At 31.0% G+C, this 23331-nt stretch overlaps 1 protein-coding gene across 2 annotated transcripts in view; it reads left to right on the top strand.

Annotated features, from left to right (window-relative positions):
* Positions 1–22796, top strand: part of LOC135574207 (uncharacterized) — a 44210-nt gene extending 21414 nt beyond the window's left edge. The window contains exons 8-10 of one of the 2 annotated variants that reach the window (XM_065025132.1): positions 20460–20480; positions 20582–20659; positions 20741–22796. In XM_065025132.1, the coding sequence (XP_064881204.1) occupies positions 20460–20480; positions 20582–20659; positions 20741–20904 (263 nt within the window). In that variant the 3' untranslated portion in view covers positions 20905–22796. The remainder of the gene's footprint in view (positions 1–20459; positions 20481–20581; positions 20660–20740) is intronic. The other variant, XM_065025133.1, reaches the window with a different exon arrangement.
* The last annotated feature ends 535 nt before the right edge of the window (positions 22797–23331 follow it).

Genomic DNA, 23331 nt, shown 5'->3' with positions numbered 1-23331 from the left:
TATTACACTGATTAACTACACTATATATTACACTGATTAACTACACTATATATTACACTGATTAACTACACTATATATTACACTGAATAACTACACTATATATTACACTGATTAACTACACTATATATTACACTGGTTAACTACACTATATATTACACTGATTAACTACACTATATATTACACTATACATTACACTGGTTAACTACACTATACATTACACTGGTTAACTATACTATATATTACACTGATTAACTACACTATATATTACACTGATTAACTACACTATATATTACACTGATTAACTACACTATATATTACACTGATTAACTACACTATATATTACACTGATTAACTACACTATATATTAAACTATATATTACACTGGTTAACTACACTATATATTACACTGATTAACTACACTATATATTACACTGGTTAACTACACTATATATTACACTGGTTAACTACACTATATATTACACTGGTTAACTACACTATATATTACACTGATTAACTACACTATATATTACACTGGTTAACTACACTATATATTACACTGGTTAACTACACTATATATTATACTGGTTAACTACACTATATATTATACTGGTTAACTACACTATATATTACACTGATTAACTACACTGATTAACTACACTATATATTACACTGGTTAACTACACTATATATTACACTGGTTAACTACACTATATATTACACTGGTTAACTACACTATATATTACACTATATATTACACTGATTAACTACACTATATATTACACTGGTTAACTACACTATATATTACACTATATATTACACTGGTTAACTACACTATATATTAAACTATATATTACACTGGTTAACTACACTATATATTACACTGGTTAACTACACTATATATTACACTGATTAACTACACTATATATTACACTGGTTAACTACACTATATATTACACTATATATTACACTGGTTAACTACTATATATTACACTATATATTACACTGGTTAACTACACTATATATTACACTGGTTAACTACACTATATTACACTGATTAACTACACTATATATTACACTGATTAACTACACTATATATTACACTGATTAACTACACTATATATTACACTGGTTAACTACACTATATATTACACTGATTAACTACACTATATATTACACTGGTTAACTACACTATATATTACACTGGTTAACTACACTATATATTACACTGATTAACTACACTATATATTACACTGGTTAACTACACTATATATTACACTGGTTAACTACACTATATATTACACTGATTAACTACACTATATATTACACTATATATTACACTGGTTAACTACACTATATATTACACTGGTTAACTACACTATATATTACACTGGTTAACTACACTATATATTACACTGATTAACTACACTATATATTACACTGATTAACTACACTATATATTACACTGATTAACTACACTATATATTACACTGATTAACTACACTATATATTACACTGATTAACTACACTATATATTACACTGATTAACTACACTATATATTACACGGATTAACTACACTATATATTACACTGAATAACTACACTATATATTACACTGATTAACTACACTATATATTACACTGGTTAACTACACTATATATTACACTGATTAACTACACTATATATTACACTATACATTACACTGGTTAACTACACTATACATTACACTGGTTAACTATACTATATATTACACTGATTAACTACACTATATATTACACTGATTAACTACACTATATATTACACTGATTAACTACACTATATATTACACTGATTAACTACACTATATATTACACTGATTAACTACACTATATATTAAACTATATATTACACTGGTTAACTACACTATATATTACACTGATTAACTACACTATATATTACACTGGTTAACTACACTATATATTACACTGGTTAACTACACTATATATTACACTGATTAACTACACTATATATTACACTGGTTAACTACACTATATATTACACTGGTTAACTACACTATATATTACACTGATTAACTACACTGATTAACTACACTATATATTACACTGGTTAACTACACTATATATTACACTGGTTAACTACACTATATATTACACTGGTTAACTACACTATATATTACACTATATATTACACTGATTAACTACACTATATATTACACTGGTTAACTACACTATATATTACACTGGTTAACTACACTATATATTATACTGGTTAACTACACTATATATTACACTGATTAACTACACTATATATTATACTGGTTAACTACACTATATATTACACTGGTTAACTACACTATATATTATACTGGTTAACTACACTATATATTACACTGATTAACTACACTATATATTATACTGGTTAACTACACTATATATTACACTGGTTAACTACACTATATATTACACTGGTTAACTACACTATATATTACACTGATTAACTACACTGATTAACTACACTATATATTACACTATATATTACACTGATTAACTACACTATATATTACACTGGTTAACTACACTATATATTACACTGGTTAACTACACTATATATTACACTGGTTAACTACACTATATATTACACTATATATTACACTGATTAACTACACTATATATTACACTGATTAACTACACTATATATTACACTGGTTAACTACACTATATATTACACTGGTTAACTACACTATATATTACACTTGTTAACTACACTATATATTACACTATATATTACACTGGTTAACTACACTATATATTACACTGGTTAACTACACTATATATTACTCTGGTTAACTACACTATATATTACACTGGTTAACTACACTATATATTACACTGGTTAACTACACTATATATTACACTGATTAACTACACTATATATTACACTGGTTAACTACACTATATATTACACTGATTAACTACACTATATATTACACTGGTTAACTACACTATATATTACTCTATATATTACACTGGTTAACTACACTATATATTACACTGGTTAACTACACTATATATTACACTGGTTAACTACACTATATATTACACTATATATTACACTGGTTAACTACACTATATATTACTGGTTAACTACACTATATATTACACTGATTAACTACACTATATATTACACTGATTAACTACACTATATATTTACTGGTTAACTACACTATATATTACACTGATTAACTACACTATATATTACACTGGTTAACTACACTATATATTACACTGGTTAACTACACTATATATTACACTGATTAACTACACTATATATTACACTGATTAACTACACTATATATTACACTATATATTACACTGGTTAACTACACTATATATTACGCTGATTAACTACACTATATATTACACTGATTAACTACACTATATATTACACTGGTTAACTACACTATATATTACACTGATTAACTACACTATATATTAAACTATATATTACACTGGTTAACTACACTATATATTACACTGATTAACTACACTATATATTACACTGGTTAACTACACTATATATTACACTGGTTAACTACACTATATATTACACTGGTTAACTACACTATATATTACACTGGTTAACTACACTATATATTACACTGGTTAACTACACTATATATTACTCTATATATTACACTGGTTAACTACACTATATATTACACTGGTTAACTACACTATATATTACACTGGTTAACTACACTATATATTACACTGGTTAACTACACTATATATTACACTGGTTAACTACACTATATATTACACTGGTTAACTACACTATATATTACACTGATTAACTACACTATATATTACACTGGTTAACTACACTATATATTACTCTATATATTACACTGGGTTAACTACACTATATATTACACTGGTTAACTACACTATATATTACACTGGTTAACTACACTATATATTACACTGGTTAACTACACTATATATTACACTGATTAACTACACTATATATTACACTATATATTACACTGATTAACTACACTATATATTACACTGGTTAACTACACTATATATTACTCTATATATTACACTGGTTAACTACACTATATATTACACTGGTTAACTACACTATATATTACACTGGTTAACTACACTATATATTACACTATATATTACACTGGTTAACTACACTATATATTACACTATATATTACACTGGTTAACTACACTATATATTACACTGGTTAACTACACTATATATTACACTGATTAACTACACTATATATTACACTGATTAACTACACTATATATTACACTGGTTAACTACACTATATATTACACTGGTTAACTACACTATATTACACTGATTAACTACACTATATATTACACTGTTAACTACACTATATATTACACTGGTTAACTACACTATATATTACACTGATTAACTACACTATATATTACACTGGTTAACTACACTATATATTACACTGGTTAACTACACTATATATTACACTGATTAACTACACTATATATTACACTGGTTAACTACACTATATATTACACTGGTTAACTACACTATATATTACACTGATTAACTACACTATATATTACACTGATTAACTACACTATATATTACACTGATTAACTACACTATATATTACAATTGATTAACTACACTATATATTACACGGATTAACTACACTATATATTACACTGAATAACTACACTATATATTACACTGATTAACTACACTATATATTACACTGATTAACTACACTATATATTACACTGATTAACTACACTATATATTACACTACATTACACTGGTTAACTACACTATACATTACACTGATTAACTATACTATATATACACTGATTAACTACACTATATATTACACTGATTAACTACACTATATATTACACTGATTAACTACACTATATATTACACTGATTAACTACACTATATATTACACTGATTAACTACACTATATATTAAACTATATATTACACTGTTAACTACACTATATATTACACTGATTAACTACACTATATATTACACTGGTTAACTACACTATATATTACACTGGTTAACTCACTATATATTACACTGATTAACTACACTATATATTACACTATTTACACTATATATTACACTGGTTAACTACACTATATATTATACTGGTTAATATATATATTATACTGGTTAACTACACTATATATTACACTGATTAACTACACTGATTAACTACACTATATATTACACTGGTTAACTACACTATATATTACACTGGTTAACTACACTATATATTACACTGGTTAACTACACTATATATTACACTATATATTACACTGATTAACTACACTATATATTACACTGGTTAACTACACTATATATTACACTATATATTACACTGGTTAACTACACTATATATTAAACTATATATTACACTGGTTAACTACACTATATATTACACTGGTTAACTACACTATATATTACACGGATTAACTACACTATATATTACACTGGTTAACTACACTATATATTACACTATATATTACACTGGTTAACTACACTATATATTACACTATATATTACACTGGTTAACTACACTATATATTACACTGGTTAACTACACTATATATTACACTGATTAACTACACTATATATTACACTGATTAACTACACTATATATTACACTGGTTAACTACACTATATATTACACTGGTTAACTACACTATATATTACACTGATTAACTACACTATATATTACACTGGTTAACTACACTATATATTACACTGGTTAACTACACTGATTAACTACACTATATATTACACTTATTAACTACACTATATATTACACTGATTAACTACACTATATATTACACTGATTAACTACACTATATATTACACTGATTAACTACACTATATATTACATTACACTATTATGTTACACTATATATTACACTGATTAACTACACTATATATTACACTGATTAACTACACTATATATTACACTGATTAACTACACTATATATTACACTGATTAACTACACTATATATTATATATTACACTGGTTAACTACACTCATATATTACATATTACACTATATATTACACTGGTTAACTACACTATATATTACACTGATTAACTACACTATATATTACACTATACATTACACTGGTTAACTACACTATACATTACACTGATTAACTATACTATATATTACACTGATTAACTACACTATATATTACACTGATTAACTACACTATATATTACACTGATTAACTACACTATATATTACACTGATTAACTACACTATATATTACACTGATTAACTACACTATATATTACACTATATATTACACTGGTTAACTACACTATATATTACTGATTAACTACTATATATTACACTGGTTAACTACACTATATATATTACACTGGTTAACTACACTATATATTACACTGATTAACTACACTATATATTACTGGTTAACTACACTATATATTACACTGGTTAACTACACTATATTACTGGTTAACTACACTATATATTATACTGATTAACTACACTATATATTACACTGATTAACTACACTGATTAACTACACTATATATTACACTGGTTAACTACACTATATATTACACTATTAACTACACTATATATTACACTGATTAACTACACTATATATTACACTATATATTACACTGGTTAACTACACTATATATTACACTGATTAACTACACTATATATTACACTGGTTAACTACACTATATATTACACTGGTTAACTACACTATATATTACACTGATTAACTACACTATATATTATACTGGTTAACTACACTATATATTACACTGGTTAACTACACTATATATTATACTGGTTAACTACACTATATATTACACTGGTTAACTACACTATATATTATACTGGTTAACTGATTACACTGGTTAACTACACTATATATTACACTGATTAACTACACTATATATTACACTGATTAACTACACTGATTATATTACACTATATATTACACTATATATTATGATTTACACTATATATTACACTGGTTAACTACACTATATTATAACTACACTATATATTACACTGATTAACTACACTATATATTACACTGGTTAACTACACTATATATTACACTAATTATATATTACACTGATTAACTACACTATATATTACACTGATTAACTACACTATATATTACACTGGTTAACTATATTACACTGGTTAATTACACTATATATTACACTGGTTAACTACACTATATATTACACTATATATTACACTGGTTAACTACACTATATATTACACTGATTAACTACATTATATATTACACTATATATTACACTGGTTAACTACACTATATATTACACTATATATTACACTATATATTACACTGGTTAACTACACTATATATTACACTATATATTACACTGATTAACTACACTATATATTACACTATATATTACACTGATTAACTACACTATATATAACACTATATATTACACTGATTAACTACACTATATATTACACTGGTTAACTACACTATATATTACACTGGTTAACTACACTATATATTACACTATATATTACACTGATTAACTACACTATATATTACACTGATTAACTACACTATATATTACACTGATTAACTACACTATATTACACTGATTAACTACACTATATATTACACTGGTTAACTACACTATATATTACACTGATTAACTACACTATATATTACACTGGTTAACTACACTATATATTACACTGATTAACTACACTATATATTACACTGATTAACTACTATATATTACACTGATTAACTATACTATATATTACACTATATATTACACTGATTAACTACACTATATATTACACTGATTAACTACACTATATATTACACTGATTAACTACACTATATATTACACTGATTAACTACACTATATATTACACTGGTTAACTACACTATATATTACACTATATATTACACTGATTAACTACACTATATATTACACTGATTAACTACACTATATATTACACTGATTAACTACACTATATATTACACTATATATTACACTGATTAACTACACTATATATTACACTGATTAACTACACTATATATTACACTGGTTAACTACACTATATATTACACTGGTTAACTACACTATATATTACACTGGTTAACTACACTATATATTACACTGATTAACTACACTATATATTACACTGATTAACTACACTATATATTACACTATATATTACACTGATTAACTACACTATATATTACACTATATATTACACTGGTTAACTACACTATATATTACACTGATTAACTACACTATATATTACACTGATTAACTACACTATATATTACACTGATTAACTACACTATATATTATACATATATTACACTGGTTAACTACACTATATATTACACTATTATTACACTGGTTAATACACTATATATTACACTGATTAACTACACTATATATTACACTGGTTAACTACACTATATATTACACTATATTACACTGATTAACTACACTATATATTACACTGATTAACTACACTATATATTAGACTGATTAACTATACTATATATTACACTGGTTAACTACACTATATATTACACTTATATTACACTATATATTACACTGGTTAACTACACTATATATTACACTATATATTACACTATTAACTACACTATATATTACACTATATATTACACTGGTTAACTACACTATATATTACACTGGTTAACTACACTATATATTACACTATATATTATACTGGTTAACTACACTATATATTACACTATATTAACTACACTATATATTACACTGGTTAACTACACTATATATTACACTATATTACACTGGTTAACTACACTATATATTACACTATATATTACACTGGTTAACTACACTATATATTACACTGGTTAACTACACTATATGTTACACTATATATTACACTGATTAACTACACTATATATTACACTGGTTAACTACACTATATATTACACTATATATTACACTGATTAACTACACTATATATTACACTGGTTAACTACACTATATATTACACTGATTAACTACACTATATATTACACTGGTTAACTACACTATATATTACACTGGTTAACTACACTATATATTACACTAGTTAACTACACTATATATTACACTGATTAACTACACTATATATTACACTGGTTAACTACACTATATATTACACTATATATTAACTGATTAACTACACTATATATTACACTGGTTAACTACACTATATATTACACTGATTAACTACACTATATATTACACTGATTAACTACACTATATATTACACTGATTAACTACACTATATATTACACTATATATTACACTGGTTAACTACACTATATGTTACACTGATTAATTACACTGATTAACTATACTATATATTACACTGATTAACTATACTATATATTACACTATATATTACACTGGTTAACCACACTATATATTACACTATATATTACACTGGTTAACTACACTATATATTACACTGGTTAACTACACTATATATTACACTGATTAACTACACTATACATTACACTGATTAACTACACTATACATTACACTGGTTAACTACACTATATATTACACTGATTAACTACACTATATATTACACTGGTTAACTACACTATATAACACACTGATTAACTACACTATATATTACACTGGTTAACTACACTATATATTACACTGGTTAACTACACTATATATTACACTGATTAACTACACTATATGATTAACTACACTATATATTACACTGATTAACTACACTATATATTACACTGCTTAACTACACTATATATTACACTGGTTAACTACACTATATATTACACTGATTTAACTACACTATATGTTACACTGGTTAACTACACTATATATTACACTGATTAACTACACTATATATTACACTGATTAACTACACTATATATTACACTGATTAACTACACTATATATTACACTATATATTACACTGATTAACTACACTATATATTACACTGATTAACTACACTATATATTACACTATATATTACACTGATTAACTACACTATATATTACACTGGTTAACTACACTATATATTACACTGGTTAACTACACTATATATTACACTATATATTACACTGATTAACTACACTATATATTACACTGGTTAACTACACTATATATTACACTGATTAACTATACTATATATTACACTATATATAACACTGATTAACTACACTATATATTACACTGATTAACTATACTATATATTACACTGGTTAACTACACTATATATTACACTGGTTAACTACACTATATGTTACACTGGTTAACTACACTATATATTACACTGATTAACTACACTATATATTACACTGATTAACTACACTATATATTACACTGGTTAACTACACTATATATTACACTGGTTAACTACACTATATATTACACTATATATTACACTGGTTAACTACACTATATATTACACTGATTAACTACACTATATATTACACTGATTAACTACACTATATATTACACTGATTAACTACACTATATATTACACTGGTTAACTACACTATATATTACACTGGTTAACTACACTATATATTACACTGATTAACTACACTATATATTAACTATATATTACACTGATTAACTACACTATATATTACACTGGTTAACTACACTATATATTACACTATATATTACACTGATTAACTACACTATATATTACACTGATTAACTACACTATATATTAGACTGATTAACTATACTATATATTACACTGGTTAACTACACTATATATTACACTATATATTACACTATATATTACACTGGTTAACTACACTATATATTACACTATATATTACACTGGTTAACTACACTATATATTACACTATATATTACACTGGTTAACTACACTATATATTACACTGGTTAACTACACTATATATTACACTATATATTATACTGGTTAACTACACTATATATTACACTATATATTACACTGGTTAACTACACTATATATTACACTGGTTAACTACACTATATATTACACTATATATTACACTGGTTAACTACACTATATATTACACTATATATTACACTGGTTAACTACACTATATATTACACTGGTTAACTACACTATATGTTACACTATATATTACACTGATTAACTACACTATATATTACACTGGTTAACTACACTATATATTACACTATATATTACACTGATTAACTACACTATATATTACACTGGTTAACTACACTATATATTACACTGATTAACTACACTATATATTACACTGGTTAACTACACTATATATTACACTGGTTAACTACACTATATATTACACTAGTTAACTACACTATATATTACACTGATTAACTACACTATATATTACACTGGTTAACTACACTATATATTACACTATATATTACACTGATTAACTACACTATATATTACACTGGTTAACTACACTATATATTACACTGATTAACTACACTATATATTACACTGATTAACTACACTATATATTACACTGATTAACTACACTATATATTACACTATATATTACACTGGTTAACTACACTATATGTTACACTATATATTACACTGATTAACTATACTATATATTACACTGATTAACTATACTATATATTACACTATATATTACACTGGTTAACCACACTATATATTACACTATATATTACACTGGTTAACTACACTATATATTACACTGGTTAACTACACTATATATTACACTGATTAACTACACTATACATTACACTGATTAACTACACTATACATTACACTGGTTAACTACACTATATATTACACTGATTAACTACACTATACATTACACTGGTTAACTACACTATATAACACACTGATTAACTACACTATATATTACACTGGTTAACTACACTATATATTACACTGGTTAACTACACTATATATTACACTGATTAACTACACTATATATTACACTGATTAACTACACTATATATTACACTGATTAACTACACTATATATTACACTGATTAACTACACTATATATTACACTGGTTAACTACACTATATATTACACTGATTTAACTACACTATATATTACACTGGTTAACTACACTATATATTACACTGATTAACTACACTATATATTACACTGATTAACTACACTATATATTACACTGATTAACTATACTATATATTACACTATATATTACACTGATTAACTACACTATATATTACACTGATTAACTACACTATATATTACACTATATATTACACTGATTAACTACACTATATATTACACTGGTTAACTACACTATATATTACACTGGTTAACTACACTATATATTACACTATATATTACACTGATTAACTACACTATATATTACACTGGTTAACTACACTATATATTACACTGATTAACTATACTATATATTACACTATATATAACACTGATTAACTACACTATATATTACACTGATTAACTATACTATATATTACACTGGTTAACTACACTATATATTACACTGGTTAACTACACTATATGTTACACTGGTTAACTACACTATATATTACACTGATTAACTACACTATATATTACACTGATTAACTACACTATATATTACACTGGTTAACTACACTATATATTACACTGGTTAACTACACTATATATTACACTATATATTACACTGGTTAACTACACTATATATTACACTGATTAACTACACTATATATTACACTGATTAACTACACTATATATTACACTGATTAACTACACTATATATTACACTGGTTAACTACACTATATATTACACTGGTTAACTACACTATATATTACACTGATTAACTACACTATATATTAACTATATATTACACTGATTAACTACACTATATATTACACTGGTTAACTACACTATATATTACACTATATATTACACTGATTAACTACACTATATATTACACTGATTAACTACACTATATATTAGACTGATTAACTATACTATATATTACACTGGTTAACTACACTATATATTACACTATATATTACACTATATATTACACTGGTTAACTACACTATATATTACACTATATATTACACTGGTTAACTACACTATATATTACACTATATATTACACTGGTTAACTACACTATATATTACACTGGTTAACTACACTATATATTACACTATATATTATACTGGTTAACTACACTATATATTACACTATATATTACACTGGTTAACTACACTATATATTACACTGGTTAACTACACTATATATTACACTATATATTACACTGGTTAACTACACTATATATTACACTATATATTACACTGGTTAACTACACTATATATTACACTGGTTAACTACACTATATGTTACACTATATATTACACTGATTAACTACACTATATATTACACTGGTTAACTACACTATATATTACACTATATATTACACTGATTAACTACACTATATATTACACTGGTTAACTACACTATATATTACACTGGTTAACTACACTATATATTACACTGGTTAACTACACTATATATTACACTGATTAACTACACTATATATTACACTGGTTAACTACACTATATATTACACTATATATTACACTGATTAACTACACTATATATTACACTGGTTAACTACACTATATATTACACTGATTAACTACACTATATATTACACTGATTAACTACACTATATATTACACTGATTAACTACACTATATATTACACTATATATTACACTGGTTAACTACACTATATGTTACACTATATATTACACTGATTAACTATACTATATATTACACTGATTAACTATACTATATATTACACTATATATTACACTGGTTAACCACACTATATATTACACTATATATTACACTGGTTAACTACACTATATATTACACTGGTTAACTACACTATATATTACACTGATTAACTACACTATACATTACACTGATTAACTACACTATACATTACACTGGTTAACTACACTATATATTACACTGATTAACTACACTATACATTACACTGGTTAACTACACTATATAACACACTGATTAACTACACTATATATTACACTGGTTAACTACACTATATATTACACTGGTTAACTACACTATATATTACACTGATTAACTACACTATATATTATACTGGTTAACTACACTATATAATACACTGATTAACTACACTATACATTACACTGGTTAACTACACTATATATTACACTGGTTAACTACACTATATATTACACTGGTTAACTATACTATATATTACACTGATTAACTACACTATATATTACACTGATTAACTATACTATATATTACACTATATATTACACTGATTAACTACACTATATATTACACTGATTAACTACACTATATATTACACTATATATTACACTGATTAACTACACTATATATTACACTGGTTAACTACACTATATATTACACTGGTTAACTACACTATATATTACACTATATATTACACTGATTAACTACACTATATATTACACTGGTTAACTACACTATATATTACACTGCTTAACTATACTATATATTACACTATATATTACACTGATTAACTACACTATATATTACACTGATTAACTATACTATATATTACACTGGTTAACTACACTATATATTACACTGGTTAACTACACTATATGTTACACTGGTTAACTACACTATATATTACACTGATTAACTACACTATATATTACACTGATTAACTACACTATATATTACACTGGTTAACTACACTATATATTACACTGGTTAACTACACTATATATTACACTATATATTACACTGGTTAACTACACTATATATTACACTGATTAACTACACTATATATTACACTGATTAACTACACTATATATTACACTGATTAACTACACTATATATTACACTGGTTAACTACACTATATATTACACTGGTTAACTACACTATATATTACACTGATTAACTACACTATATATTAACTATATATTACACTGATTAACTACACTATATATTACACTGGTTAACTACACTATATATTACACTATATATTACACTGATTAACTACACTATATATTACACTGATTAACTACACTATATATTAGACTGATTAACTATACTATATATTACACTGGTTAACTACACTATATATTACACTATATATTACACTATATATTACACTGGTTAACTACACTATATATTACACTATATATTACACTGGTTAACTACACTATATATTACACTATATATTACACTGGTTAACTACACTATATATTACACTGGTTAACTACACTATATATTACACTATATATTACACTGGTTAACTACACTATATATTACACTATATATTACACTGGTTAACTACACTATATATTACACTGGTTAACTACACTATATGTTACACTATATATTACACTGATTAACTACACTATATATTACACTGGTTAACTACACTATATATTACACTATATATTACACTGATTAACTACACTATATATTACACTGGTTAACTACACTATATATTACACTGGTTAACTACACTATATATTACACTGGTTAACTACACTATATATTACACTGATTAACTACACTATATATTACACTGGTTAACTACACTATATATTACACTATATATTACACTGATTAACTACACTATATATTACACTGGTTAACTACACTATATATTACACTGATTAACTACACTATATATTACACTGATTAACTACACTATATATTACACTGATTAACTACACTATATATTACACTATATATTACACTGGTTAACTACACTATATGTTACACTATATATTACACTGATTAACTATACTATATATTACACTGATTAACTATACTATATATTACACTATATATTACACTGGTTAACCACACTATATATTACACTATATATTACACTGGTTAACTACACTATATATTACACTGGTTAACTACACTATATATTACACTGATTAACTACACTATACATTACACTGATTAACTACACTATACATTACACTGGTTAACTACACTATATATTACACTGATTAACTACACTATACATTACACTGGTTAACTACACTATATAATACACTGATTAACTACACTATATATTACACTGGTTAACTACACTATATATTACACTGGTTAACTACACTATATATTACACTGATTAACTACACTATATATTATACTGGTTAACTACACTATATAATACACTGATTAACTACACTATACATTACACTGGTTAACTACACTATATATTACACTGGTTAACTACACTATATATTACACTGGTTAACTATACTATATATTACACTGATTAACTACACTATACATTACACTGATTAACTACACTATATATACAAAAGTATGTGGACAACTCTTTAAATCAGTAGATTCTATTTCAGCCACACCCATTGCTGACAGGTGTGTAAAATCAAGCACACAGCCATGCAATCTCCATAGACAAACATTGGCAGTAGAATGTCCTTACTGAAGAGCTCAACGACTTTCAACGTGGCACCGTCTTAGGATGCCACCTTTCCAACAAGTCAGTTCATCAAGTTTCTGCCCTACTAGAGCTAACCCGGTCAAGTGTAAGTGCTGTTATTGTGGAGTGGAAACATCTAGGAGCAAAAATGTCTCATCCGTTTAGTGGTAGGCCACGGAAGCTCACAGAACGGGACCGCTGAGTAAAGTGTGTAAAAAACGTCTGTCCTCGGTTGCAACACTGACTACAGAGTTCCAAACTGCCTCTGGAAGCAACACTCACTACAGAGTTCCAAACTGCCTCTGGAAGCAACACTCACTACCGAGTTCCAAACTGCCTCTGGATGCAACACTCACTACAGAGTTCCAAACTGCCTCTGGAAGCAACACTCACTACAGAGTTCCAAACTGCCTCTGGAAGCAACACTCACTACTGAGTTCCAAACTGCCTCTGGAAGCAACACTGACTACAGAGTTCCAAACTGCCTCTGGAAGCAACACTCACTACAGAGTTCCAAACTGCCTCTGGAAGCAACACTCACTACAGAGTTCCAAACTGCCTCTGGATGCAACACTCACTACAGAGTTCCAAACTGCCTCTGGAAGCAACACTCACTACAGAGTTCCAAACTGCCTCTGGATGCAACACTCACTACAGAGTTCCAAACTGCCTCTGGAAGCAACACTCACTACCGAGTTCCAAACTGCCTCTGGATGCAACACTGACTACAGAGTTCCAAACTGCCTCTGGAAGCAACACTCACTACAGAGTTCCAAACTGCCTCTGGATGCAACATCAACACAATAACTGTTTGTCTGAAGCTTCATGAAATGGGTTTCCGTGACCGAGCAGCCGCACTGTGCCTAAGATCACCAAGCTTAATGCCAAGCGTCGGGTGGAGTGGTGTAAAGCTCGCCGCCATTGGACTCTGGAGCAGTGGAAATACATTCTCAGGAGTGATGAATCACGCTTCACCATCTGACAGTCTGACAGATGAATCTGGGTTTGGCGGATGCCAGGAAAACACTACTTGCCCCAATGCAACTGTAAAGTTTGGTGGAGGAGGAATAATGTTCTGGAGCTGTTTTTCATGTTTCGGGCCCTTTAGTTCCAGTGAGGATAAATCTTTGTGGCAACATTTTGGGGGAGACCCTTTCCTGTTTCTGCATGACAATACCCCCATGCACAAAGTGAGGTTGTTTGTCGAACTTGGTATGGAAGAACTTGACTGACCTGCACAGGGCCCTGACCTCAACCCCATCGAACTCCTTTGGGATGAATTGGAACGCAGACTGCGAGCCAGTTCTAATCGCCCAGCATCAATCGATCAATGAAATGTATTTATAATTCCCTTATTACATCAGCTGATATCTCAAAGTGCTGTACAGAAACCCAGCCTAAAAGCCCGAACATCAAGCAATGCAGGTGTAGAAGCACGGTGGCTAGGAAAAACTCCCTAGATAGGCAGGAACCCAGGAAGAAACCTAGAGAGGAACCAGGCTCTGAGGGGTGACCAGTCCTCTACTGGCTGTACTGGGTAGACCAGAGGAACCAGGCTCTGAGGAGTGACCAGTCCTCTACTGGGTAGACCAGAGGAACCAGGCTCTGAGGGGTGATCAGTCCTCTACTGGCTGTACTGGGTAGAGAGGAACCAGGCTCTGAGGGGTGACCAGTCCTCTACTGGCTGTACTGGGTAGAGAGGAACCAGGCTCTGAGGGGTGACCAGTCCTCTACTGGCTGTACTGGGTAGACCAGAGGAACCAGGCTCTGAGGGGTGATCAGTCCTCTACTGGCTGTACTGGGTAGAGAGGAACCAGGCTCTGAGTGGTGACCAGTCCTCTTCTGGCTCTGCCAGGTGGAGATTATAACAGAACATGGCCAAGATGTTCAAATGTTCATAAATGACCAGCAGTGTCAAATAATAATAATCACAGAGGTTGTTGAGGGTGCAACAGGTCAGCAGCTCAGCAGTAAATGTCAGTTGGCTTTTCATAGCCGATCATTCAGAGTATCTCTACCGCTCTGTCTCTAGAGAGTTGATACCAGCAGGTCTGGGACAAGGTAGCTTAAAACTTACTACCCTCTCCACTACTGTCCCGTCGATGTGGATGGGGGGGACCAATTCAGTTTGTCCGTGATGTGTACGCCGAGGAACTTAAAACTTACTACCCTCTCCACTACTGGGGCGGCAGAGTAGCCTAGTGGTTAGAGCGTTGGACTAGTAACCTGGAAGGTTGCAAGTTGAAACCCCGAGCTGACAAGGTACAAATCTGTCGTTCTGCCCCTGAAAAAGCCAGTTAACCCCACTGTTCCTAGGCCATCAACTGCTTAGTTAAATAAAGGTAAAATTAAAAAAATACTGTCCCGTCGATGTGGAGGGGTGGTGTTCCCTCTGCTGTTTTCACAATCATCTCCTTTATTTTACTGACGTTGAGTGAGAGGTTATTTTCCTGACACCACACTCCGAGGGCCCTCACCTCCTCCCTGTAGGCCGTCTCGTCGTTGTTGGTAACCAGCCTACCACTGTAGTGTCGTCTGCAAACTTAATGATTGAGTTGGAAGCGTGCATGGCCACGCAGTCGTGGGTGAACAGGGAGTGTTAAGCAAATTGGAGTGGGTCTAGGGTGTCAGGTAAGGTGGAGGTGATATGGTAATGAATGGTCTCTCAAAGCACTTCATGATGACGGAAGTGAGTGCTACGGGGCGATAGTCATTTAGCTCAGTTACCTTAGCTTTCGTGGGAACAGGAACAATGGTGGACATCTTGAACCATGTGGGAACAGCAGACTGGGATTGGGATTGATTGAATTTGTCCGTAAACACACCAGCCAGCTGGTCTGCGCGTGCTCTGAGGACGCTGCTAGGGATGGCGTCTGGGCCGGCAGCCTTGCGAGGGTTAACACGTTTAAAATGTTTTACTCATGTTGGCAGCGGTGAAGGAGAGCCCGCAGGATTTGGTAGCGGGCCATGTCAGTGGCACTGTTTTATCCTCAAAGCGAGCAAAGAAGTTGTTTAATTTGTCTGGGAGCAAGACGCTGGCTGGCTTTCTTTTTGTAATCCGTGATTGACTGTAGACCCTGCCACATACATCTCGTGTCTGAGCCGTTGAATTGCGACTCAAATCTGTCTCTATACTGACGCTTAGCTTGTTAGCTCTATACTGACGCTTATCACAATCAGGTGGACTGGGGACAGCAAGGAGTCATCAGGCCAGATAGTCCTGAGGCATGGTCCTAGGGCTCAGGTCCTCTGAGAGAAGAGAGAGAGAGACCTCACTAATGCTCTTGTGGCTGAATGGAAGCAAGTCCCCACAGCAATGTTCCATCATCGAGTGGAAAACCTTCCCAGAAGAGTGGAGGCTGTTATAGCAGCAATGTTCCTACATCTAGTGGAAAGCCTTCCCAGAAGAGTGGAGGCTGTTATAGCAGCAATGTGCCTACATCTAGTGGAAAGCCTTCCCAGAAGAGTGGAGGCTGTTATAGTAGCAATGTTCTAACATCTAGTGGAAAGCCTTCCCAGAAGAGTGGAGGCTGTTATAGCAGCAATGTTCCATCATCTAGTGGAAAGCCTTCCCAGAAGAGAGGAGGCTGTTATAGCAGCAAAGGGGGACCAACTCCATATATTAATGCCCATGATTTTGGAATGAGATGTTCAATGAGCAGGTGTCCACATACTTTTAATCATGTAGTGTATCTACCTACTGTTAGATAATAGCAGGTGTCCACATACTTTTGGTCATGTAGTGTATCTACCTACTGTTAGATAATAGCAGATGTCCACATACTTTTGGTCATGTAGTGTATATATCTCATGATTCAATGATTATTTAATCATCACTGTCTCACTATCTTTATTTAATTTTTACACCAGGTGGACTACAAGACAAGCTGAGTAAGTAGTGTGTGTTTGTGTGTGTGTGTCTGTGTGTATTGTCAGGTTTTTAAGGTTTACTCACCAACATGTTTGTTCTGACTCTCTGTTCTTGTCCTCAGGGAGAGCTGATGAAGAGACCATTCAATCCCTCTCCACCTCTCCAGGAGGTCAACAGGAAACACAGACTCCTTCCCAAAGTAATCAGTCTTTATGATTCTAATGTTTCCTACAATTACTGGTCAGTTTATTCTGATGTTGTTCCTTTCTATCTTTAATAGAGTCTGAGAGGATTGAAGGGGTGGAGATGAAGTCTTTACCTGGTTCAGGGAGGAAGTCTTTACCTGAGAAGAGGCCTTTACTGGCTGCTGGACCACAGACTGATGATCTGGATGAGATGGAGAGGGGAGGAACAGTTACTATTGACAATAACTCTATGCTATAGGGTTACTATAGAGAGACAATAACTATAGAGAGACTATAACTATAGAGAGACTATAACTATAGAGAGACTATAACTATAGAGCTGAGTTACTATGGAGAGACTATAACTATAGAGCTGAGTTACTATAGAGACTATAACTATAGAGAGACTATAACTATAGAGCTGAGTTACTATAGAGAGACTATAACTATAGAGCTGAGTTACTATAGAGAGACTATAACTATAGAGCTGAGTTACTATAGAGACTATAACTATAGAGCTGGGTTACTATAGAGAGACTATAACTATAGAGAGACTATAACTATAGAGCTGAGTTACTATAGAGAGACTATAACTATAGAGCTGAGTTACTATAGAGAGACTATAACTATAGAGCTGAGTTACTATAGAGACTATAACTATAGAGCTGGGTTACTATAGAGAGACTATAACTTTCTATAGAGACCTAACCCACCTAACAAAGCTGAGTTTCTGAGTATATAACTGAGTGATATGAATCTTGGTAAGTTATCTGATAAAGGTGTTAGTCAGTTCTCTATAATCCACTTCCAGTAGTTAGTTCTTTACTTTTTGAAGTTTCACTACCCATGTCTGTTATGGGTTTATATCCATTTCCTGATTATTCTATATATGATCAGGTATATCAACCAGACCACAGGTCTAATGTCTCCTGTTACAGACTCTCTTATGTCCAGTACCTGATCATCAGGTATATCAACCAGACCACAGGACTAATGTCTCCTGTTACAGACTCTCTTATGTCCAGTACCTGATCATCAGGTATATCAACCAGACCACAGGACTAATGTCTCCTGTTAGAATCTGTTACAGACCCTCTTACACACGGTTTCCATGGTATCAAATACATCAAACATGTGGTGTCCATGGTTTCCATGTTTGGTGCAGTTCCATTGGCTCCGTTCCAGCCGTTATAATGAGCCGTCCTCCCCTCAACAGCCTCCTGTGAACAAGACTGATAAAACCATTTGTTGAAATGTTTATATTTCTGTTTTAGCTTCAACCTGTCAGCTTCTATTGTAGCTTCAACCTGTCAGCTTCAACCTGTCAGCTACAACCTGTCAGCTTCTATTGTAGCTTCAACCTGTCAGCTTCTATTGTAGCTTCAACCTGTCAGCTTCTATTGTAGCTTCAACCTGTCAGCTTCTATTGTAGCTTCAACCTGTCAGCTTCAACCTGTCAGCTTCTATTGTAGCTTCAACCTGTCAGCTTCAACCTGTCAGCTTCAACCTGTCAGCTTCTATTGTAGCTTCAACCTGTCAGCTTCAACCTGTCAGCTTCTATTGTAGCTTCAACCTGTCAGCTTCTGTCGTAGCTTCAACCTGTCAGCTTCTATTGTAGCTTCAACCTGTCAGCTTCTATTGTAGCTTCAACCTGTCAGCTTCTATTGTAGCTTCAACCTGTCAGCTTCAACCTGTCAGCTTCTATTGTAGCTTCAACCTGTCAGCTTCTATTGTAGCTTCAACCTGTCAGCTTCTATTGTAGCTTCAACCTGTCAGCTTCTATTGTAGCTTCAACCTGTCAGCTTCTATTGTAGCTTCAACCTGTCAGCTTCTATTGTAGCTTCAACCTGTCAGCTTCAACCTGTCAGCTTCTATTGTAGCTTCAACCTGTCAGCTTCAACCTGTCAGCTTCTATTGTAGCTTCAACCTGTCAGCTTCTATTGTAGCTTCAACCTGTCAGCTTCTATTGTAGCTTCAACCTGTCAGCTTCTATTGTAGCTTCAACCTGTCAGCTTCAACCTGTCAGCTTCTGTTGTAGCTTCAACCTGTCAGCTTCAACCTGTCAGCTTCTATTGTAGCTTCAACCTGTCAGCTTCTATTGTAGCTTCAACCTGTCAGCTTCTATTGTAGCTTCAACCTGTCAGCTTCAACCTGTCAGCTTCTGTTGTAGCTTCAACCTGTCAGCTTTAACCTGTCAGCTTCTATTGTAGCTTCAACCTGTCAGCTTCTATTGTAGCTTCAACCTGTCAGCTTCTATTGTAGCTTCAACCTGTCAGCTTCTATTGTAGCTTCAACCTGTCAGCTTCTATTGTAGCTTCAACCTGTCAGCTTCAACCTGTCAGCTTCTATTGTAGCTTCAACCTGTCAGCTTCTATTGTAGCTTCAACCTGTCAGCTTCTATTGTAGCTTCAACCTGTCAGCTTCTATTGTAGCTTCAACCTGTCAGCTTCTATTGTAGCTTCAACCTGTCAGCTTCTATTGTAGCTTCAACCTGTCAGCTTCTATTGTAGCTTCAACCTGTCAGCTTCAACCTGTCAGCTTCTATTGTAGCTTCAACCTGTCAGCTTCTATTGTAGCTTCAACCTGTCAGCTTCTATTGTAGCTTCAACCTGTCAGCTTCTATTGTAGCTTCAACCTGTCAGCTTCTATTGTAGCTTCAACCTGTCAGCTTCTATTGTAGCTTCAA

This window comes from Oncorhynchus nerka, linkage group LG12 (assembly GCF_034236695.1).
Source record: "Oncorhynchus nerka isolate Pitt River linkage group LG12, Oner_Uvic_2.0, whole genome shotgun sequence".
In the NCBI taxonomy this organism is placed as follows: domain Eukaryota; kingdom Metazoa; phylum Chordata; class Actinopteri; order Salmoniformes; family Salmonidae; genus Oncorhynchus; species Oncorhynchus nerka.
Note: the sequence above shows the minus strand (reverse complement) of the source record. Positions and strands in the feature narration are given on the sequence as shown.